The 23,972-nt window shown below is 43.6% G+C and overlaps 1 protein-coding gene across 3 annotated transcripts; it reads right to left on the bottom strand.

Annotated features, from left to right (window-relative positions):
• Positions 1 to 7,115: 7,115 nt before the first annotated feature.
• ZDHHC1 (zDHHC palmitoyltransferase 1) lies at positions 7,116 to 23,334 on the bottom strand. Of its 3 annotated transcripts, none has more exons than XM_083515014.1 (12): positions 23,043 to 23,334; positions 18,229 to 18,327; positions 16,552 to 16,770; positions 15,916 to 16,091; positions 14,989 to 15,090; positions 13,903 to 14,027; positions 13,421 to 13,579; positions 12,231 to 12,343; positions 10,755 to 10,840; positions 9,809 to 9,902; positions 8,695 to 8,809; positions 7,116 to 7,728 (listed from the first exon to the last, which is right to left on the bottom strand). In XM_083515014.1, exons 3-12 carry the CDS (start codon positions 16,768 to 16,770, stop codon positions 7,193 to 7,195), a joined length of 1,725 nt encoding a protein of 574 aa, XP_083371140.1. In that variant the 5' UTR covers positions 18,229 to 18,327; positions 23,043 to 23,334; the 3' UTR covers positions 7,116 to 7,192. The 3 variants fall into 3 exon arrangements, with proteins under 3 accessions (XP_083371140.1, XP_083371139.1, XP_083371141.1); XM_083515013.1 differs by lacking the exon at positions 23,043 to 23,334 and adding an exon at positions 20,463 to 20,635 and having other exon boundaries at positions 18,229 to 18,325; XM_083515015.1 differs by lacking the exon at positions 23,043 to 23,334 and adding an exon at positions 20,463 to 20,635 and having other exon boundaries at positions 9,809 to 9,878; positions 18,229 to 18,325.
• Positions 23,335 to 23,972: the final 638 nt, after the last annotated feature.

Here is a 23,972-nt window from a genome sequence, read left to right as displayed (position 1 = left end):
AGTCACTGTTCACCCCTCTCAGACCCTGATTTTTCAAACGTGGAAGGAGTGGCAGGTAAATAAAAGATGTTGAGATTCTCAAATCAGCAAGACCTATGGTTCTTATTTTACAGAGGGCAATTTAAAGGTCTGTAAGTTGGCAGCATCCTATTTGAAAGACAGCTCTGTTTCAGGAGTGGGGGACCTGTGGCCCTCCAGATATTGTCGGATTCTATGTCCCATCAGCCTCAGGCAGCCGGTAAAATGGTCAGGAATGATGTGAGTTGTAGGCCAGCAATACTGGGAGTGCTCCATGTTCCCACCTCTGTTCTATTTGAAGGGCTGTCCAGCCCAACTCCAGTTTAAAGATGAACAACCCTATGAAGGGAGACCAGGCATCCTTGAAGGCGCTCATCAAAAGTTAGCACCTAGACAGCTATCTGTGCTGCCACACAGGTCACCTGGTCACAGTCTTCTCCCACTGTGGTGAGATGTGTTGCATTTGTCTTTAAAATGGTGACCTTTTTTAAAAAAATGCATCTATACATATAAATTAGCATGTGCCCATTTTATGCAAATCCATGCTCTCTTTCGTGACACTATATTCCCTCTTTTTTTGGCAGTGCATAAAGGTCCACCTTCCTTGCTGCACCTACCAGAATGAACCTCCCAAACCTCTCCTGCCTGAAAAGAACTGGTTGTGCAAGTCTAGGGAAGATTTGCTAGCTGCCCAGAGACCTTAGTAAATGCAGCCTTATGCAAACCACCCATCCAGGACTCAGATTCTGTACCCTAACTCAGCGGTGCCATCAAGTCCATACTTTCAAGCAGAAGTCCAGAGTCCCACTCCACACCAGAAGGAGCAAGAGGGTTGGGCAGACACAGTAAGGCTTGCACACCACATTTTGGATGAATACACATTACAGAGCCCCCTTGTAAGAGCATAGAATCTTAAACCTGAAGTTACCTAACTGCGCCTCTATCCTAACTGCACACCCACATATCATCAGAGGCAGCCCCCATATCCCTCAAGCTTGCCTCCTCCCAAACTGGTGGGTAGCTAAGCCAAGCCCACTTTCAGGGAGCTGGGCAGATCTTCCACTCCTGTCCTTGGCTGACAGCATAGCACTCTAAAGCAAAGCTTGCTGGTTTACACCGCCCTACAAACCAATTGCCTTAATTAGATTTCCCAGCAATGCCTTGGGCTTTGAGCCAGCCTGCGTCGATCGATCTGATGGCAGGGGAGGCCGGAAACAGGCAGATCTTAGGAGCTGCACTCAAAAGGTAGAACATACTGATGAGCAGATCAACAACCACAGCAGCATAGCTGGCTGGGGCTGATGGGAGCTGTAGCCCAGACAGCTGGAGGGCACCTGGTTGACAAAGGCTGATCCATGGGGTGCACATCTGTCCTTCCACACCCTGTTCTCTGGTGCTTGGCGTAGTGTGGCCAAGTCACTCCCTTCCTCCTGGCTTGCTCAGCACAAAATCTAAGAGAGGTCTGCAGTCCTTGGGTGTGGTCTGTCAGCTAGCATCATGTTATATCTGGGCTAATGGAGATTCTATTATTATGCAGCTCTGATCCTATTCATCATACTGGAACACCACGACTTTTGTTTCAGCAGCGGCAAAGGGAGGCTAATGCCAGAAGCCATCTGGAGAGCATGCCCTGCAACATTTGTGGAATGGAAATAGGGCCATGCTTGTAAACACCCTGCTTCTCATGCCGAAGATTGCTTTGCGGGCTCACCCCACCCACTGCTGTTACACCTTGTCAAAGGACTCCTCGCTGTATGTCCTTGCTCTTTGCAGTGGTCCCTCCTGCACAGATTTAAAAGAGGGGAGATTTTTCTGTGCATAGGTTTTCAAGGGTACAAAATGCTATAAGAGCAGCTGAAATGCATCCCGTTTGTATGCATGCACAACTGCATAACATTGCAAGCAGGGCCAGCTCTATCATTAGGCAAAGTGAGGTAATGGCCTGAGATTACAGATGCTGGGGGCAGCAGGCCCCTTGGTGTTCCTCCTAAGCTGTGTATGTTACATGACCTGTCCTACCCCCAGCCCCCCACTCTGCAACTAGCCTGCTGCCACAAATGTAGCGGAGGATGCTATCTCATCTTCGGTGGTGAAGTTGTATGTATCTTGCATTGCAGATCCTGGATTGAGCAGGTATTCGACTAAATGACCCTGAAGTTGTATTCTCACTCAATGATTCAGAATCTAAGTGTTTTGTAGGATTGCAGCCTTAACATCTATAGCCCTGTGGGAGAGCCTGCAACTTAAATAACGGCAAATTTAGCAATTCACGTTGAGAAAATAGGAACAAGGAACCACAAAGGAAACAAAAATAAGGACAGGGGCCAGAAAACGGACTTTTACCTGAGTAAATAGGGACCTTTGGAATTTACAAGCGTGTAAACAACATTTAATCTCTTTTTCTGGAAGCACTTCCCCCTTTTTAATATAGGTATGCATTTCTCCATAGCATTTTTAGCCCCCTCTTAAAACAACAATCTCCCAGAGCAACTTGCATAAGATATATGAAAAATGAATAGTATTATGAATAATGTATAATTAAATTAGTAAAAACAGGCCATTTAGAGACAGTCGGTGACAGCTGGCTCCATGTTCCTCTCTAGCTCACAGGGCAGCTGGTTCTAGAACTGGTTGAAATTATTCAATGGTAAAGGAAGGGCATTCTGCACATCCTCAGATGCTTTCTCTGGCATTCAAGTAAGTTCTGCTCATAGTGCCAGTAGGGAACCTTATTTTGCAGGGGAGGGAAGACATGAATTTGTGCAGGAAGCCCAGAGGGAGATGATTATTACACAGCACGCCTTCTATAACACCAGTTGCTACAAAACACTAGCACTGTCTACTGGGCTCTTATGCAATATATATACCTGGTATCCACAGCAACTCCACATGTAACATTGCAACATATATGGGGGAAGAGCTGCACCCCACCACCAGGAGGCAACATAACATTGCTTGGCTAAACCTAGTCATTACCTGAAGCCAGGTTCACTGTTGTGATGGAATGGTGAAAAGGGAGTGGTACAGAAGCAGCATCTTCCTGCAACCATAGCTGAGCATGCAGTTCCCTTCAACACACAGTGGTGTCATTCCTTTTATTTCCAATGTTCAGGCTACGAGTGCTGTTGCTTAAATTGCCAAAACAGCACTGCCCATGTAGAAGAGAGAGCTGGTAGCAGAGTTGGGAAAGGATCCTAAGATTTGCACAAATAAGCTGGTGAAAAACCCAGAACACAAAATGATGGCTGACTGTTGGGGAGGAAATGGGGAGGAAGTGGTGGTGGTTATGGTTGGAATTCTGAACGGGAAATGCTTTGTCCTACAAGAATTTCTTGGCAATCCCACTTGTGAATTCTGTTCTACCCCAGCTCAGAAGAGAATCAGTACAGTACAGTGGTTAATTTCAACCCAGGAGCAGCAGCTCACTGAGTAACTTTGGAGCAGTCACCATCTCGCAGTCTAATTGACCTCAAAGGGTTATTCTGAGGATAAAAATTAAAGTGGAAAGGAGCCATGATGGCTGCCTTGAACTCCTCAGCAGGAAAAGGATAGGGGTGCACTGATTAGGGTGGCAAACTTGCATATCACAAAGAGGAAATACATCACACACCCAAAAGAGGATGAAAGGAGAAACAGAATTGCATGTGCTATTTTAGACATGTAAATTGAAAAATAATTAGTACAATTTAATACTGTACCTCTCACCACCATAGATTGTGACTAGGCGACCTACATGCATGCACAGTGTGCTGTCCAGACACTAAATATGGATGGGCAAATTAAAGGCCCCTGATCTTCCTTCTTAGGATTCATCTTTAAACTAAACAGCAGCCCTTCAAACAGAGGAGTGTAAAGTGGAACACAAAGCAACCCCATTAATGACTAAATATTCTCATTGTTCCATGGGAATTAAGAATAAAGAGACTTCTACTTCCTTTTCAGCCTTTAAAAAAAATGGCCATGGAGTTCCCAAGGCTGTTCCACATTTAAATGTTCATTACTCAACAACTTGCTGCAGTTTCCATTAAGCTCAGTTGCCCCGTGGAGACCTACAATTGTGCCTGTGTAGTGGGGTGGATGGTCTTGAAAGGCCACAGGAGCAAGTAACTGCCAATATCTTCCTAAGGATGGCAGGAGGCCAGCAGGTAGTTTCTGCAAGCACCCACAACAGCCAAAGAGGGAGCATAAGCCCGGTTAAGTGTCACGGAAGAGAGTCACTGGAGCCAAGGTGGAGGGGGGCACCCTAGGGAGATCTGAAAGGAAATGAGCCGATACAAGTTAGACGGCAGGCATCCTGCAACCTTGTGGGGCAGCTGCTGGATTCCTCTTGGCAGCTGAGCACAGCAGGGGGAAGGAAATGAGACACTGAGCTGGCTGGCTGAGAGCAACTGCTCTCCAGGGGCAAGCCAAGGGCACACAGCAGGAGGGCAACCAGCAAACTCTAGCTAGGCCCCTGGCTTTCAGTGGGCACTTGCCCTGCTGTTTCATCCACACAGCACATTTTACAGGCTTCAAACAAGCTCTTTCCCCTTGATGCAAGGGATAGGACACCTCACTCCCATTGCGCTCATCTGCTTTGGTCAGCATGGCTAAGCCTGCTGCAGTGTGCAGCCTTTGTGAAGCTGGTGCCTTCCATGTTTTGAACTACAACTACAGTGGCTGTGCAGTCCAAAACATCTGGAGGCACCAGCTTCGCAAAGGCTGCCCTGTAGCGATGTTGGCAGAAATATAGGTGCTGCCACCACCTCCAGCATCAGAACAAGAGGAAGGGCACAGCCTCAAACGGATTTCTCCAAAGGGAGGGGGAAAGGAGGAATCTGGAGAACAAGAAGTCGTAACACACTGAAAGGTGGACGGGAAACCATCTCTGCTCTGGTCTTGGCTGTAGATGTTCCTATGAAGCCACCTGCACACAGCACATCTCAGGGAGAGATTGGCCAAGCAATCCACACACTACACAATCTGGCAGCAGCAACATGCAGTTTTTCATTCCAAACCCAGAAAGGACCACTTGCTTTTGTCTTAAATGTCTTCCAGATGCCTCTTAGGCGATTAGAGAAAGGGAAGAGTGCTGTGGCTGTCAGGTTTAATACATCAAGCAACCCAGCACACAGCAGCAGCAGATGTAGATGCAAGTCGTGTTCTGGGCTCTGGTGCACTTCTGTTCAGATTCTGCCCTCTAGAGGCCATTAGAGGTTTCGTTTTGTAAGAGCCAACAATGCACAACTAGATCTGACAGTGGGAGATCTGGGATTGTGAGGGAAAGGGAATCTGGCTGGGACTAAGGCATTGTGGGAGGAGGTTAAAAGTTCCCTTCCCTTCCATTTTCCAGATGAAAATCATCACCCAAATCACTTTAAAGCTGCTGTTTGGTCCTTAGAGACCACCTGATTAGAGAGCATGTAGGATTGGTAAAGATTACTCTAGATTCGTAATCCCTCAGTTTTGACTGCTGCAAGTATTGGCTGCTGTAGGACTTACAAGCCTACTCTGTGGATTACTTTAATTTGCAGATTTTGAAGACTGGTTATTCTTCAACACATCTAGAACCAGGACTTAGGTTGGATGTTGTGAGTTATTTCTAATATGCTGAGCATATAAAGATGCCTTATACCAACACAGACCATTAATCCATCTAGCTCAGCACTAACTCTGACTGGCAGTTCTCCAGAAACTCAGGCAAAGCAGAATCACTCCCATCCCTGACATTGATATCCTTTTATTCAAGATGCTAGGAACTGACCCCCAAGAGCTTGTGAATTGAAACAAATGTGCTATCCTACTTGAGCTGTCCTTTCAGAAGACAAATCTGATTTTCTTTCTACTGATAATAATTCCCAAATGTTCTCAGTAGAGATAAAAACAGATTTGTCATCTTAGTATTTAACCAGTTGAAAAGTGCAGCTATTTGAAGAGGTACTGAAGGGCTGACTGCACCCCCACCCAAAAAAAGGTTACAACATTTTCAGAGCGGAGGGGTGCTGCATTCAGGATCCAACCGAATCTGCACTGAAACATTTTGGGCCTCTAAAGAGGTAAAACTGCTGCTCATCCTCACCAAAGGCACAAAAGTCGAGGTGGTGGTGGAGAAAAATATTTAGCAAAGAGCATAGAATTTTTTTTTATTGTAAACAGAGCTGTTCAAGGAGCCCGAGAATATTGCTGCGTGAACATCAGAAGCTGCTTTGCAAGAGGCCAACCTATTCGTCACTCTAGACCAGTGTTGTCTTTCCTGGCTGGCAGTGGTTCTCCAGGGTCACAGGCACAGTCTCACGTACTGTTTACCTGTGCCTTTATAAACTAAAGATGCCAGGGATGGAACACGAGACTTCTAGGGCAGAAGTGGGGAAACTGCAGCCCACCACCTGGAAGGGATGACAGGTTCCCTGCCCTGCTCGAGTTGCAGAGCATGTGCTCCATCATGGTCCCTCTCCATAGCAAGCAGTGAAACACTGAGGAGGTTCACAAGCACCCAGGGACCTCGTCCTAGGACTTTATCTCCTTGCACGCCTTGCAAAGAGCCTTATTTTCCCCAGACAGCATTTTCAAGGGAAGCCACCCACTCAAAGTCCCTGGTTCTGGTCCTTGGGCATCGATGCAAGTCCTCCACTGTGAATCTGCATTACAAGGCAAGAATAAGCCATCACAGAAAGAGAAAACCCTTTCAGACAGAGAGATAGAAAAACAGGGAGCAGTTTCCAGAGGAGAGTGTAATCCATGCCACTGTAGGACGAGTGACTTTCCCACCCTGCTCCTTGCACTGTTGTGGTAGCTGCTTTTGGCACCCCATAGGAATATGCTGCGTTAAGCAAAGGGCACAGGCTTGCTTCTGTGGGATCTGTAAGAGAGCTTGAAATAAGATTCCAACCACCTATAAGGCTTAGCCTTAAACCTTCAAACCTCCTGGTACCCATCAGTGAGGAAAGACTGTTGCCCAGGCGCAGATTTCTACAATTCTGTTGGCCTTCAAAGGCAAAATGACTTCCCTGCAAAAGCTACAAAAATGATGGAATAAGCCCTCTCCCCTATCCACAAAAGGCAGGTTAACAAGGAGCCATGACCAGCCAGCTCCAGAGAGCAAGACAGATGACTCAAGATTAAATCCTTGAACATGAATATATTTGGAGAGTGAGCAGCCCACACATCCCTTCTTCTGCCTTGGCTCTTAGGATGTCTAAGCTGCAGTTGAACTGGTGGTTGAGTCCCATACGTGGCAGTCCTGATCATCCACGTGCCGTTTACTGGAGCATTTTCTGTGGGGGGGTTCAAATGATGTTTCACCAGACCAGGGTTTGGGGACAGGTGGCTCCCCACTGCTTTTGCTCACAAAGATGGTTGGGATCTTAGGAGACAGTTCCAGCTCTTCCACCCGCCGCCCTGCAGGTGGCTGAGAGTTCTTGTCTTTTGGGTTGTGCGTGGTGTTCTGGTGCTTCTCTCCTCCCCCTCTGGAGTGGACGGTGGGGAAGGGGAGATGCCGAGCGTTGCTCTGGGAAGCTGCATTTGGGGCACTGCTCCCCAGACGCGTCTGAGCCACGGGGATCTCATCCATGGACTCGGCTGACTCGGAATGGTAGTCAGCTGGAGGACCTGCGGCCTGGACGGGACCGTTGCTGCCTGTGGGTGTGACTATTTTGGGAGGGGCAGCCGGCATGGGAAGGCGAAGGCTGGAGGACGAGGATGTTGAGGAGGTGGCACCTGTGATGGAAAGTTCTGCAAACATAAGAGGAGGAAGAGGGTGTTAGGAAATGATATTTCCCTCCTTCAGCAGCAACGGCAGGGAACCTCCAGACCACAGACCAAATTAAGTCTGGAAGGGCTCCTAATATGCCCTGTGAAGACATCTTCCACAAACCACACATGACCTTATATGTGGTATCAGATGTGGGCAGGTAGAGATGTGGCTGCAAATCAATAATTGGAAACCTTAAAGTGTGCCCCTGATTGTTCCTTGGCAAGTGAGGCTTGCCATCAGCATCAATCACCTGATTGGTGGTGACAACAAGCCTTGCAGGGATTGGCTGTGCTTCTGAATTCCCAGCTGGCATGTTTCAATTAGGAACTCTACAGTGCAGCCAATCCCCACACAAAGAGGGGTTTGCTTTAAGTACTGACCAGCATTTACACTAGTAAGTTCTGCTGCATCATCTGATGACTGACAGGAACTGACAGGTAGGCCACCTTGCCCACCTAGCATACTCAGGGGAACTCAGGATCAGGCCCAGCAGCTGGATCCTATCCACCACCCCTGTTCCACAAGAAAGGCCAAGAGGCAAACAGAACAGAGCTCCAGTACATGTATGTTAGAGCATGTAGAAAGAAGTGATCAGGCCCAGCAGCTGGATCCTATCCACCACCCCTGTTCCACAAGAAAGGCCAAGAGGCAAACAGAACAGAGCTCCAGTACATGTATGTTAGAGCATGTAGAAAGAAGTGATCTAGAGAAAGGAGAGGTGGCAGCTCTGCAGTTAAATCTGGAATCTACTGATTGGTCAGCTAGTGGTCACATGTGATAATAAGAGTTATATGGTTTGTGCTGCTGAGAAGAAATGCTCCAATGTTTAGAGGCTGTGCAATGATGAAGGAAGAGAAAATGCCTGCCTTCATACACCATTCATGACCCCAAAAACTCTATTCAAATACTTTCTACTTCTGACTCTCTCCACCTTTTCCTTTTACCTGGTTGTAAAGCTGGAAGAGAGGACCATGGGCCATCAGCCATCTTGGATCTTTCTTCTGACACAGAAGAGGGGACCTTATGCAACTTCTTTCTCCTTTTCTTCTTCTTCTTTTTCTGAAGTTACACAACAAGACAAATCTGCTTAAAATCATTGCAATTTTAATGGTTAGAGGAGGGGTGGCTAATCTTTTAGTGGCCTGAAGCCCAGATTCACCCTTGGCCAGCCCACTGGGGTTGAATGCCAGTGGTGTGGCCAAAATACACTCTCATGCTACACTCATGGGAATAATCACACAGCCTCCTGCTTCAGCTGATCTGTGCCGATCAAATGAAGAGGGAGTGTTATCACTCCCTTCCTGCTCATAAAATGATTAATCTGATGACCAGGGAGGAAGTGAGTTGTGTTTCCAATAGGGAGTGGGCTGAGCAGAGAGAAACAAAAAACAACAATGGCTTTGCAACTGCCACAACAGATGGGGACTTGGAGGCAGGGAAAAATGCTTTGGGTGGTTAGCCAATCCCGGATTAGAGTGACAAAGAAGGACCTGGATGACCAGAGTTAAAATTCCCACTGAGCCTTGAAGCTTGCAGGGTGGCCTAGGAGCAATCTTGGGCCAGTCACTATTTTTCAGCCTCTCTCTCTCTCTCTCTGTGTGTGCGTGTGCGTGTGTGTGTGTGTGTGAACTGCCTAGAGGAGGGTTATTGTTTTTTACAGTTAAGTGGTATACTATTTTAAAAATAAAATAATAAATACCCTCAGAATGAGAGAGATGATTTTTCCATGAAAACATGGAAAAGAAGGAGAAAGTGCACATCTGATCCTTTTCATATTTAGCCTCAGTACAACAATGCTTTCAGTTTAAGAGCATTCAGAACCCCATTCCTCATACTACCATCAAAGTATGAACTTTGTAATTTTGCTTCAATGGAAGGATACAAGCAGATAAAGGGCCACTAACCACAGAAGGGTAGATGTCAAGGATACAAGTTCAGCTGTGAATGATAACAGCTGCAGATGAAAGAGGAAGTGTGGCATGATGTCTTATGCCCCAAGATCAGGCGCAGCAGCACAGCCCCAGCACAAAAGCTAGAATTCACAGCTCTATCTCTCACCTGTGGCTGGTCTCCATCTTGCACCTCTGATTGCTCAGGGGTGAGGATGAGCTTGGTGTCTGAGCCATCGCTGCGAATGCAGAACTTGGTTAGGCTGAAAACAGAACAGGCAGTGCTGATTTCTTACATACCAATCCATCTACATTGCAACAGATAAAAGCTTCACCTCCTTTGTCAGCCCATCAAGCCTTTGCTACTGGAGTTCTAGTCTGACCTCCCAGAATTTCTTCAGAAAGAAGAAATGCCTTCAGTTTTTGCTTTTTTAAAAATACAAAAACAAGTAACAAAATAAAAATGTTACAACATGTAAATTATACAGTGGTGCCCCGCAAGACGAATGCCTCGCAAGACAAAAAACTCGCTAGACGAAAGGTTTTTTCATTCGCGATTTGCCTCGCAAGACGAATTCCCCTATGGGCTTGCTTCGCAAGACGAAAACATCTTGCGACTTTGTTAAACCGTTTAAACCGTGCTTCGCAAGAAGAAAAATTCGTTAGACGGCAAAAATTGCGGAACGAATTAATTTCGTCTTGCGGGGCACCACTGTAATAGGTTAACATAATTTTCCTCTTCATGTGAAATCCATTTGCAACGTGGATAATTTCTGTATATTTCATCTTAATATTATGATTTGTATTTAATCTCTTTTCCATAATTTGAGGAAATGCTTTGATAAAAGTTGCTCCATGTGTCCCTTTAGTAACATTTATACACAGGGAAGCTTCTCTTATAGCCCATTCACACAAACAGCTAATCTCTCTACTTACACCTATGAGATTATGTACATTGAGAATGGTGTTATGACACCTCAGATGCCTGGAAAAACTGGAAGTGCTAATTTTTCCTCCCCTCAGAGTGACTTCATTAAATTACCTGCTGTGACTCTAGAACAGCTTCTAGATAAGCTCAGTTATATGAAAAGAAACTTGGCATCAGTTTTACTCACTCTTTCCCAGATGCTAATCCTGTAGAGTCTTCCACCTGGATCTCAGGATTGGTATATCCAAGGCTTCCTACATAAAACTGCATTTCCTGAAACGTGCAAGAGTTATTTTAAAACAGAGGCAAGTGAACAACCCAGGCATCCTGGCAAGTTAGTTTCCCTCTCTTTATTGTAAGTAAAAATTACTGTAAAGCCCTGTTTCTACAAATGCCTCCATACTGTGGGGCAAGGAAGGAACATTTGGTTATTTAGCTCAGGTACCTGTAGATTTCAACATCATCAATACTTTTTAAAAGCTTGGTCCTATATTTTCCCAGAAGGAGGTCCCAGTATGTTCCATGGGGTTTGTTCCCAAGTAAACATGCATAGATTGCAACATCTTAAAAAATCTCAACCAAAATAAAAATGAGAGCCACTTGCATATAGTTCATTTTTTCTAGTTGTATTTTAGATGATAAAAAGATGAAAGGCTTGGGCAATAGTTTATGAACTATATAAAATTATGCTGTGTTTAGTTGAGCACCAACACTATCAATCACTTCATTTAAATGTCACTAGCTCCCTATTAATGCCATGTTCAAATCATGGCTTGCACCTCCCTTTGACAGCTTGGTTTTAGTCTGCACAAGTTTCTGCATAAGTTTCTTGCATATCTGAAATTCAGCTCAAAGCTAGATTCGAGTATACAAGCTAAACTGTCTCTCACCATGCAGCACTGAGAGACTATGGAAGATCACTTTGTACCCAAAGTGAACAAAATCCACTTGGAATGGATGATTCCTTTAAATTGTACAACTGAATTTATTGTCAATATGAATACTGTCTATACATTCCAAGACAGGATTGATCAGGCATATGCTGCATGAGAATCATTTTTTTAAATTCTTTTTAAAATTCTTTTTAAAATTATTCTTTTTTAAAAAGTTGTAAATGCTGTGTTTCTCTTAAAAGAATAATTTGGTCAGTATTAAATGATCCAAATATAAGGATCATTTATATAAACCAAATCAATGCCCTCTGCTAGAAACATTGAGTTAAAGGAGATATGTCTATCTATATCAGGGTTGGGAAATCCCAGGACTATGGGTGCAACTTGGCTTGGCATGGGTCCCAATTGGGCCCACAAGGTCATTTCATCCAAACCTGATGCCAGGTGTGGGGCATCAATTGGATCAGCTGCCCAACTGATTTCCCCGATCCCTGCAGAAAGCAGCTTTGCCAGCTCTTGAGAGAAAGACCTTTTATGCTAAGATTTTAAATACATTCCCAGTGTAGGTTTTAAAACACCACCACCACCACAGTGCTGCCTTTTACACTTCACCTCTAAAGAGCAGGCAGAGCATTTTGACTCTCAATCTCAGTAATGGGTGCTACCATGCTGAGACTGGAAGATAAGCTGCAGGAGCCAGCAAACTACTCTGTGTGCCTTGTCAGGTCAGATCCAGCCCATAGGTCACAGGTTGGTCACCCCTGCAATACCTGAATAGGCCTCACTTGAGGAGGACAGGATTCTAGCTGCTTGACAGGATCCTTCATCTCATGAGGGGGGCGTTGCTGCACAATGTATTCGTAGGTGGTCAATCGATGCCACACTAATGAAACAGAAAAGAGAAGAATTAAATGATAGAAAATCTGCCAGCTCAGGCACTGCATGAATAAAGGTGGAAAAGCTCAAAATTATTAACTAACATTCTCCTTATTGGTTCTCAATAAATAATACATTTTTCATTGTTAAATCAAAGAGTTAAGTAAACACTGCATGCAAAATACTCCAATCCAAACAAAACAATCATGGGTGGTCCTTGGATAACTGTGTTGGGAGAGTACTATGAACTCCACTGTCTATCCAGACTTATCCAGATCATAAGTGAATGTATGCCCCAGCCACCTTCACCTTCAGCTGCATTCACACTTTAGAAAGATATTTGAATGGGAAGGTACAATTGCCATTCTGCTTATTACTACCCCACCATTTGAAATTCAGGATAGACACACACTCAACCACTGGGGAGTGGAAGCAGACAACTGCTGGAATAAAAATGCTAAGAAGAGTAAGATGGATCTGAGCAGAGAGAAGAGAGACCAACTATATCAGCTTAGCTGGGACCAACTGCTATTTAGCTTCTCTTCTCCCAAAACTGCCTCCTCAGTGGCCAGTTCAGCTGGTCACTTATAAGGGGAATTATGTAACTTTAAGAGCCAGTGTGGTGTAGTGGTTCAGAGCGGTAGTCTCGTAATCTGGTGAACCGGGTTCGAGTCTCCACTCCTCCACATGCAGCTGCTGGGTGACCTTGGGCCAGTCACATTTCTTTGAAGTCTCTCAGCCCCACTCACCTCACAGAGTGTTTGTTGTGGGGGAGGAAGGGAAAAGGAGATTGTTAGCCGCTTTGAGACTCCTGAAGGGGAGTGAAAGGCGGGATATCAAATCCAAACTCTTCTTCTAAGACTTAGTATCTGAATTTGCTTGTCTTTTCTCTTCTCTCATTTCCTTTTCCTTTTGTATTGTGCCTTAGATTGGAAGCCCGTGTGCAAATACTTACTTCTTTTTATAGTCTTGGCAGAGTATTTATATAGACAATAGAAAACATATCCCAGTTGCTCCTTACACAGCATGTGCACAGCGGGGGTTCCCAATTAACATGAACTGCAGGATAAAAAGTGATACCTACTGAGGTAAATGTGGAAGATCAGCAGGTGACCCAACAGGAACAGAGTCAGCAGGCCCAGGAGAATGAGAACCCCAGTCAAACCCAAAATGGCAGGTCCTTGTGTCTCAATGGGAGCAGCAGGAAGGAACACAAACCACACATCTGTCTGGTTCTTCAGGCCTAGAAAACAGAATTATGCAAATAAGGAAACTGAAGCCAAGTCTGGAGCCATGGAACATCTGAAGGGGAGTGATACTGAGAAAGTGCAAAATACCTTTGCTGCTCAGATCAAAGGGAACAATTTCTAAGAAACTTTGAGCTTGAGCATCTCTTTATAGATGTTAACTATTTAAGAAATTGCATCATGCCGCTCTTGATCATAGAATGCTGTAATAGCGTATGATAATTGGGATACTTAATCATTAGAGGTGCTCCGTGAGGGAACCTAGTTGAACAAAGTGTTCACATTGAGACAGTTCCTCATGCAGAGTGTGGGTTGATACCTTCAAAGTGCTGGTCTGTGCGCAGTCTCATGGGGTTAAGGAAGAACTCCACAAAAACGTAGCAAGCAATGAGTAGGATTAGGAGAAGGCCTAGGATGGCAGATATCACGCTGTTCAGAAAAAGCCTGCCAAGGAAATAGAAGGTCAGTTAGCACTACTCTGTCTGTTGAATGATCCGGGTTCTAGCATTATGAGAGGAAGAAGGTTCTTCCCATCTACTTTCTCCATACCATTCATAATTTTATACAACTTGCTTTTCTTTCTAAACTAAAAAGCCCCCAATGTTATGGTCTTTCCTCATAAGAGAGTTGCTCATGCAACTTTTTCCTGCTCTACAACATCCTTTTTGAAAGTCCATTCCCAGAACATGGCACTCCGAGAGGTCACACCATAGATTTGTATAACAGCATTATGATATGGCAGTTTTGTTTTCAATTCTGTTCCTAATGACCCCAAACATGGAATTTGTATTTTTATAGCTAATGCACACTGGGTTTGTGTTTTTATTGAACTATCCACCATGACCCTTAGATCCCTTTCCTGGTCAATCATTGTCTGCTCAGACCACATCAGTGTATAAGCGAAGTTGGGAATTTTTTTTTTTGCCTCAAAGGCCAGAGGGATGTGCATGTACTGTGGCACACACTACAGAACTCTATCCTAATTTAAGTTTGACTTGTGACACACATGCCAAAAAAGGTTGGCATCACCTACTTCAGAGCTACTAAAAGAGGACAAAGCTTAACCTTCAGTAGCCAGAAGGAACAGAGCAAGAAAGTGAGCTCTATGTCCAGCTGTTTGAGTTAGGATTCAAAATAAGCATTTGGACAGAGATCCCTAATATTTGGCTAAATAAGTTCTAATCTGTGCTCCCTTTTAAAAGCTACTGAAGAAGTAGGCATGCAATTCTGGCTGCAAACTTAAGGGTGCTCTCTGATTTGTATGGAGTATGCTGTAATTTTGAAAAGGAGAGAAACTAGGTATTTGGACAATAGTGGCTGAAGCACAAGGCACAGGGATGATTCAACAGTCTTGCACAGTAGCTTTGCTTGTGTGGATTAATGCTGTGAAAGACATGACCCATACCAATAGTTCCTCTCTCCCACACAGTTGTTGAGCCACATGCAGTGATGATCAAATCCACACACACACTTGTTGCAGGTCCCACAGTGCTTTGATCTGGAGCTCCTAACAATAAGAAAGGAATGTTCATGTTAGAGTGGATAAAACCTGCAAAACAGAACTAATTACAGTTTGTTGCTCATGCCTCTCACAGTCTGGGGTGCTACGTTAGATGCCTAAAACACAAAGAAAAGGGGAAGAATAGCACACCTAAGTCTACTAAAGACAACATTACACACTCTCTTTCTCCTCCTGTTTCTTTCTCTCAGGCTACAAACCCAATTGAGCCTACTTATATATTTTGCAACAATGCAACTCCCACTTAAATGCAATGAAGCAGCACGAGACCATTGCTCTTTTCTTAATTGCTGTTGACTTTTATGCTTCCTGCCAGCACACCTGAGCAAGATCATTCTAGCCTCTCTCTTAATGCTACAATAAAAATACTGAAAGACAAGTATGTTGGGCAAGCCAAAATCCCTACCTAACCACTGTGTCCAACACACAAACACAATGGTGCTGGTGGTTATTGCACTGTCCATGACTTCCTGCCACCAATGTAGCAGAGCCACTGGCTTCCAGTGAAATGAAGCAACAACAAAAACACAGGACCCTACCAACAGGAAAAATCATTGCCCTGGCAGTATTTGTTTCCATAACTTGAACTGAGGAAAAATTAAGGACTGAACTGCTTCTGGAACCACAAATGGGTATTTAGTTGACAGCCTTGTGCTCAATAAATCTCCAGTTCTCCAATGAAGGTAGAATATAACTCCACAACTATTACACATATGCTTCATCTGATATTTCCAATACTTGACTGCTGTCTGTGAGAGGATTCAATGCAATAAACTTACAGAAAACACAAGGAAGAGAAAGACTATTACTTACACATTGACATCACAGATGTGACAGTGGCGGTTTTCAATGACGTGAGCATGCTGGCTTCGATTGAAAGTAGTGAGTGGCCCCTGGTAATTCTTCTCTCGCACACCGTCATCAGCTGGGTCAATAGAAACTGCTGTAAGATGAACTACTAGATGGCAGAGAAAAAACACTCCGGGACACTGAAGTGGACACAGTTAAGGGTTGTCTCTACAAATATACTTCTCATTTCCAGGGTCCCATTTAAGCAGGCAAAATATCAGTTTTTAGTCTCTTCAGTTAAGAAAAAGGTCTCTTTTGTCACCAAGTGAGTCAAAGGGTTCAAATTACCATTCATTCACAAAGGCACAGGAGAAGTAAAATTAACAAGGGATGTGGGCAGCTTTGAGAGCAAAAGGACACAGCAAAAGGGCACGAGCCATTAGTGTACAGAAAATTGCATTTATTCTTTCAGAAAGCGGAAGATATTACTCAAATGCAACAATCCTACAAATTGCAGTAAAGTAAGGGTATAGTCTGAACGAGAGGAACACTCAGTGATTTTGCTCACTAAAGGTTTTCTACCATTCCTAAATAACCTCACCAGTAATTGTGACAGCTGTATTTGCTATACTATGCTGAAACATCAACATGTAAGGATACAATATACCCAGCAGGAACCCAGTGCGCAGGCAGGAGTGGCACAAGGACACCAAAGCCAACCACTGCAAAGAAGAGGTAGAGCAGCCAAGCAACAAACTGGAATGGATGTGGAGGCCAGCTCCAGCCATTTCTCCGGGCATGCTGGGACTGGACCTCATGAGCTGCTTCATCACTCTTCTCCGGTGCTGTCTTGTTAGGTGGTTTATTGCAGATGTTCATCTACCAGAAGCAGAAAAGAAAAATGAGAAAATGCTTTCTTTCTTTTTTTAAAGATTTTTATTGAAGTTTCACAGATTATATAATAACAAGACAAAACATTAATACAAACAAACAAAGAAACAAAAACAAGTATAATTTCAATCCCTTATTTTCTTGTAACTTACTTCCCTGACTTCCTCATACCTCCCCTTTCTGTATTCCAATTTCCAATTATTAATTCAGCAAATCCTCTCCCTTATTGTCCGTTTAAATTTTTAGCCTTTCTTTTCTTTTTACTTAGTCATTACAGCTAGAAACCACATAATTTCTAAACCGACGTCATTCTAACACCGACGTCATTCTAACAGAGAAAATGCTTTCTTGAAAGAGGCCCAGAAGACAAATTTTACAGGGATAAAACCTCTCTCAGTCAAAGCTTACTGTGCAGAAAAGGCCTGTCTAAACACCAGAGAGGTGGCAACATAATGTGCCACAGCTTGTGTAGCTTTATTTATCTGAAAGATCAATTGCATTGCCCAAATATACCCACTTGACTACTTTGATCTGCGGAACTGGCACTGTTGCAGGTGCCACATAATATAATTTGTTCTACATTTGTAGAAAATGGATCTTTAAGTCTGGCAGGACCCACACTTTGGAACCTCCTGCCTATTGACATCAGGCAGACATCTTCACTGTCCTCTTTTCAGTGCCTGCTAAACACAGTTTTCTTCAGACAAGCCCAACCTGATTTGTAGAATGTTCATGTGTTTTAATCTGGTTAGTTTATTGCTGATTTTTTTTAAAAAAAACACATTTCAAACAGTTGCTTTTAAAGGTTTCTACTGATAACGTTATTGTTCTGTAAACTACTTGGAGGTTTTTAAAAAGCAAGCAGTGTATAAAAATTATGAAATAAATAAATAATAAAAAGGCCACCCCATAAGACAATACTGCAGCTTGCCTTGTCTCTTTGGAGGTTTGCTTAGACCAGGTCTAAAGGTTACATCTGTTATACTGCTAGGCGTTGAGATAGGTGCAATGTTGCCAAGTGTGCTATTGCTCTAGGTGAGCACTGTGTAATGCTTTGCATCCCAACTCCCGTAGCTGAATGGGTATGTGTGTTTTAGTGCACTGTGGAAACATATCTCACCAAACATAAGTAGTTCTGAAGCAAAGTTTTCCCTCCCCTGTCCATATGTCTGCCTTTAACCAGTATGTATGTCTAATGACTTTCTGCACTTATGCTAAGTACTTTGGCAAGCAAACAGAGGGAAGAGGAGGACTGGATTATCTCCACAAGTTCAGCTACTTTGTCTTCTGCACAAATTTAATACAAGCACCCTTACTTGATATTTATTACAAACAAGCAAAGACATCACATGAAAACTCTAAGCTTCACAAGGGGTGTGTAACCTGGAGTAGGCCAAGGCCATGGAAGACTATAAAAGTTGCAGAAGTCATGGAGGCTTCCCTTACCCCAGCCGCAAGATGGTGGCCTCAGTTTCTCAGTGCAGGCTCCTTTAATCTGATCATGTAGCTCTTAAAATGTTCTCATAAGGCCCACAGTCCTTTTCTCTGTAGATAGTCAGAGTAAATTAGAAGGATTAAATAATATCAAAAACAATCTTTTGAAAAAATACGATACATAAAGGCTTCTGTGCCAAAGCCTTCAATACAAAAATGATACTTTACATTTTAAGTAATACTGTTTTTAAAAACAATTTTGTATCTTTTGCTGGGTACTTTTTGACCCATTTCAACTCTATCCAGTGAAGACAGGTGTGATGGAAAAGCCCACCAAATAGGTCATCCTTTATTGCAAAGCAAAGCCCACTTCATTCTCCAATATATGAAACTAGCTGAACTACAAAAGCTAAAAAGAGGCAAACTATCCACTGTCTGCTTTGGCTGGTGAAACTGGAACAAAACAGACACTTCTACAAGAGGTGAAAATTCATGATTCTCCTTTAACAGAGGTTTTTTGTTTTTTTTAAGCAGAGGCTAAAGCAACTGATTTTATGCATTGGCAGAGGAGTGAATTTTGATGCCACTCCCTAGGGAACACAACACTAGTGTATTGCCAGGTCTCCTAGACACTTTCTTATAAATACACACTACAACACAAGGACTGCACATGTGTGCTCACAATACTCAAATACACAACACCCAAATTTTCGTAGTCAGGGACTGCAAAAATTTTTTGAAAGAGAAAGAGTCTCAAGTGGCAACCACAGAAAGCTTGTGTAGTATGTAGTATTGTCTGGATGTCTCTAGTTAAAATCTGATCTCAATCATGTACGCACTAGATGGGTTTAGAGAAGCTATTTTTTTTCCTGATCCAGACTTCTTCATTTGGAAAACAGAGATAGTAATATTAGACTGTTTTACAGGATTGTTGTGAGGATTAAAAGAAAGTGTTGTAAACATTCATATTATTATGAATCACAGCAGATGATTAAGGAGACAAAAATATATAAATCTATAGCTCTGCTAGACAGCACTTAACAGAAGCACAGGTAGTAGTACTGTGCCCAGAGCTCAGAAACTGCTCACACTAATGAAATTCCCTGTCGCAAAATGTGCCTAGAACAATGAGAGTTTTGAACACTGTCTACCACCTTAGTAAGAACTAGCTGGTAAGTGGGTGTTTAAAAGTTATCAAAGGCTAATTGAGGAAGGAAATATAGTGATCTGGTTGGTTGGAACTGGAAGCAAACATATTGTCTCCAAGCTGGGAAGAAGGGGAGTTATTTTTCCACATGCCTTTCCGAGTTCTGAAAAGTGAAAACTGAGGCACCTTTCAGAGACACAGCAGCCCATGCCTTAGAAAATTAGGTGTAGTATATCAAGAGATGTTCAGAGGCTACTAGTATGGAGAAATTAAAGTGTCAGTTCATAAATCACAACTGTCCAAATGCCTCAAATAGGATTTAGGAAAAAGCCAGTCAGTGGAAGGAAAGCACAAATAATGGAAAACTTGCATTTTCAGTTCTCAACATGCTACGCGGTCCAGCCGTGCCCAGGAAGCTCAGTTAAACATCAAGAGAGCCGTGGACTCAAAAAGGTTGAAAACCTCTGGTCGAAAGTGTCTAGCCTCCTTGAAAATAAATCTGGATGTCTGAACACTGAATAATAAACAGGTTGTCTTGAAGCACCCAGTGTATAACTATACCTGTAACACAGGGTAACTAAGACTTCATCCATCTGATGAAGTGGACTGTAGTCCATGAAGGCTTATGGCCATAATAAATTTGTTAAGTCTTCAAAGTCCCACAAGCATTAAAAAAAATACTTATACTACTGTGTGTCCCAATCAAAGGGGCTCACTCCTAGGAAAGTGTGCACAGATAACTGCCTGCATAACTTCCGAGTAAACGTGTACAGGATCGTGCTTGCTATTCACTTCCGTAGAACTTTTATTATAATTCTAGCACTAATTAAACAGAAGTAGATTTTTAAAAAATTAAAATAGATTTAAACTCGACAGCCAGAGAGAGAGAGACCAGCTCTTCTCAAGCCAAGACGCCGGTGATGGCAGAGTCCCTTCCTCCATCCCAAAACATACTTCCATAGAGGTTCGTGGAAAACTACGAGCACCCCATAAGTCCACGATCCCCCCTCCCCCGGCCGGGAAAGGCCCCACTCCGGCGGCTGTATAAGTCCAACCCCTACCCACCGGGGGAAGAGGGGCCCGAGTCCGTCCTCCTCACCTTCCCCCCCCCCAGCTCAGTGGCGGTTCCGGCGGCCACGCACCCGCCTCATGCCCGGGATCGGGAGGGCGCTGAGGGGCCCCCTTCCTCAGGGCAGGCCCTGCTGGACCAAAGGCTCCTCGGCGCGGGTCAGGCCGCGGGGCCCGTCTCCATGGCGACAGCAAGAGCAGCGGCCCGACTCCTCCCCCATCCTTCCAAGCCCCGCCCCGCCTCTCTCTCCCTGCCGCTCGCAGTTTCCTCAGCTATCCCCCAGATAGCCCGCCCCCTCCTGGCAGGCACAGGGTACTGCAGCTCTCGCCGCGAAAACACGGGCGTATCCGGCGGCTTCATTTTTTTTGGCACCCGAAATGCTCGTCGAAGGACAACGGGCTCCTTATCACGCTGCTCGCTTCGAAAGAAGACTCGTTCGTTCCTCACAGCCCCTCACAAATCTCGTTTCAAATACAGAGGGGACCAACGCCTCCATCTTGAAGCAAGAGGCACACCAATTCCGGACCAAAAGTGCCAAAAGAGAAAAGTTTCTTCTCCTGCTCATAATATTAGAACTCCTGGACATGCAATAAAGCCGAGTGTCTGAAGATTCAGGAGAACCAAACGAAAATGCTTCCTCACACAGCACGTAGTTGTCAGTGGGGTGGGGGTTTTTTAAGTTGGAATGTATACTTTTGTTTATATTTTGTGTTATTATTTATTGCATTTGTATCCCACGTCTTCCTTCAAGGAGCTGAAGGTGGAATACAGTTTTCCTCCTCCAATTCCCACAACCCTGTGGGGTAGGTGAGGATGAGAGTGAGTGACTGGCCCAAGGTCACTCAGTGAGCTTCATGGTCAAGGACGGATTTGGTCTCCCAGGTCCTACTCTGACACTCAAACCCAGGCATCCCCAAACTTGGCCCTCAGCTGTTTTGGGACTATAACTCCCATCATCCCTAGCTAACAGGACCAGTGGTCAGGGATGATGGGAACTGTAGTCCCAAAACATCTGGAGGGCCGAGTTTGGGGGTGCCTGCTCTAACCACAATATTGCACTGATTGCCTACAAGGGAACTTCCATTTGTACTATTTCATTTCCTCATCTTTTAAGATTACTTTATTTGCTTTCTGCGTTGGCTGCGATTTCTCCTTGCACTTTTGTTGCTCCTTTTATGTTTATTTTGATACTAAAAAGAAAACGCTATTCAGTTGTTAATGGTGTTTTACAGAAAATGGTCTCTCTTTTTTGTATTTGCTATTTTATAAAGATGTTTTAACCCATGTTGAAAACTGTTTATTTTGTTTAGCTGGTATAGAAATTGATTAAATAAATGGGATTCACTAGCACAAGTTGTAGTGATGGTCTCCAACTTGGTTGGTTTAGAAGATAAGTCAAATTTATAGAGAATAATGGATACTAGCCACACAATGGTTGTGGTCTACCTCCATAATATTGGAGGCAGTATTTTGTTGGAGATATCAGTTGCTGGGAATCACAAGCAGACTTGCTTATGTCCTGCTTATGGCTTCCCATAGGGAACTAGTTAGCCACTGTGAGAACAAGATGCTGGAGTAGAGGGCCCATTGGCCTGATCCGGCAGGACTCTTGTTACGTAGTGACACTTTTTCTTCCATGTCACTCGTGTATCTCAGAATATCAAAGACACAGTTGCCTCTGAACTTATGTAGAAAGTCTTGCACCCTCTACAACCACCCACCTGAAATTAAATGACAGGACTTCTGTGGTCTAGCACAGGGGTGGTCAGCTTTAGAGTAACTCCCTAAGGGGGTTGCATCGGCAGTGGGCAAAGCCAGAGACAAAGAGTCTTCTGGATTAAGTAATCTGGAATAGAGATTCCTGATTCAGCTTTCACCAGATTAAAGTCCCAGTCTTGTGCTAGTCTACTCAGATGTAAGCCACACTGAGTTTGATGGTATTACTCTCAAATAGATATACAGAATATATTTGTTTGTTTGTTACAGCTATTGTTCTGGAAAGAAAGTGAAAGCTATTTCTTTTTTACTTTAGTGTGCTATACAAACAGGTATGGCAGAAGCATACCAGCTTGTTTTCAGATAGCTAAGGAAAATCATCTCTTCCCTACAACCAGGGGAAAAGTTGTTTAAAAAAATCAATTTATGTTTATCAAATAAAATGATGCAATTGTTCTCAAACTACATAGAAAAAAAAGGAGAGGGAACTCACTTAAACAAGAAAAATGAGGAACAGAACAGGAAGGAACTCTGATGAAGCAGAAGAATAGGGTAGTTTCAGGTGATGGACGCTGAATAAAATGAGATTGGGGGCCACTTGGAGTGCTGGTTGCTGACCTGTGCTCTAGCACTTCTTTTCTTACAAACTGAATACTTATTTGGTAAGAGTAGATATATGAATGTTATCCACATGTACACAACATGTGTGAATACTGTCTCAAAATACTTGTTTCTGTTCCTTTTGTACAAAATCAGAAAATGAGTTCAAAAACCTGGTATCTACAAACATGTTGAATTTAAACTTCTTTTTTAAAGAGCAATTTCCCTAGGCAATAAAAGTGGCTTTTAGAGTTCCATATTATCTCAACAATTTATTCTGAAAGTTGTACTTACATTAAATGACTAAAAAGCTTCCATTGTGGCTCCAGTAAGGCTATACACACAGACGCTTCGTTTTTGCCTGAAAACCAGGACACTCTGTCAAATGCAAAAGCTTGCATACCTTCACCAGAAAAGGCCCCAAATGAAGAAAAAACCCAACAACTTCCCTCTTGGATTACTGCATTTCTTTCACTTAGGCTGTACTGGACTCCATTCTCTCTCTTGAGGCAGCAGCACTGATGGAAACTGACTGGCTGGGAAACATGAAGAAATCTCTAAATAGAGCTACTGGAGTAAATCCAAAACACTGGAAGAAACCTAATGTGCAAAATATTTAAAAACAAGTGGGTTGCCACTCCCTTTCTGGCCTATGACGATGTGGAAGCAGTGCAAGACCACACCCTATCCAGCCTTCAAAATAAAAACCCCATTTAAAAGTTGAAATACACAGAGAGAAATAATGGAGTACGTATTTTCCTTGAAGAAGGGGAGGGTACCAAAGGGAAGACATTGAACGGGGCTAGCAAGCTTTAATCAGACGACAGACAAGGGAAGTTGTATTTTAAGGAACAGACGTCATCCTTCCTTTCTTCTTTATCTTCAATGTTCCCCTTTCCTTCTCTAACTAGATGCTACTTCCAATTTGGGTCATGGGGTGGATTAACCCCATTCCTAGTTTGTTTGTTTTTTAAGAGTGTTTCTAGCATATGTAAGATATGAGACAAAATGTTCAGGCAGTATTCTCATGTTTTGTGAGAAATCAGGCCACTCTCCCCTTTTCATTGTTTTACTTCTGCTCCACCACAACCCCAGAAAAATTCCTGTAGACCCCCATAATGTGAGAATGCACCCTCCCCAAATCTCTTCCTATTCCTTCTGATCATATTTTCAGGGTAATGGTGCACCTCAATGCTTTTCTCCCTCCTGTTCTCAGCATCTTAT

This window comes from Podarcis liolepis, assembly GCF_965112155.1.
Source record: "Podarcis liolepis genome assembly, chromosome: 7".
NCBI classification, from domain to species: Eukaryota; Metazoa; Chordata; class Lepidosauria; order Squamata; family Lacertidae; genus Podarcis; species Podarcis liolepis.
The sequence above is the reverse complement of the archived record's forward strand: the minus strand, read 5'-3'. Positions and strand labels throughout refer to the sequence as shown.

What these genes read in the sequence shown, in the direction of transcription:
- ZDHHC1 (XM_083515014.1), bottom strand. Translation starts at nt 16,770, where the DNA reads ATGAACATCTGCAATAAACCACCTAACAAGACAGCACCGGAGAAGAGT. An exon ending in CTCAAGTGAGGCCTATTCAG is followed by an intron (nt 10,841 to 12,230) that starts GTATTGCAGGGG and finishes TGCACGTTTCAG; the next exon opens with GAAATGCAGTTTTATGTAGG. An exon ending in AAGATGGAGACCAGCCACAG is followed by an intron (nt 8,810 to 9,808) that starts GTGAGAGATAGA and finishes GTGTAACTTCAG; the next exon opens with AAAAAGAAGAAGAAGAAAAG.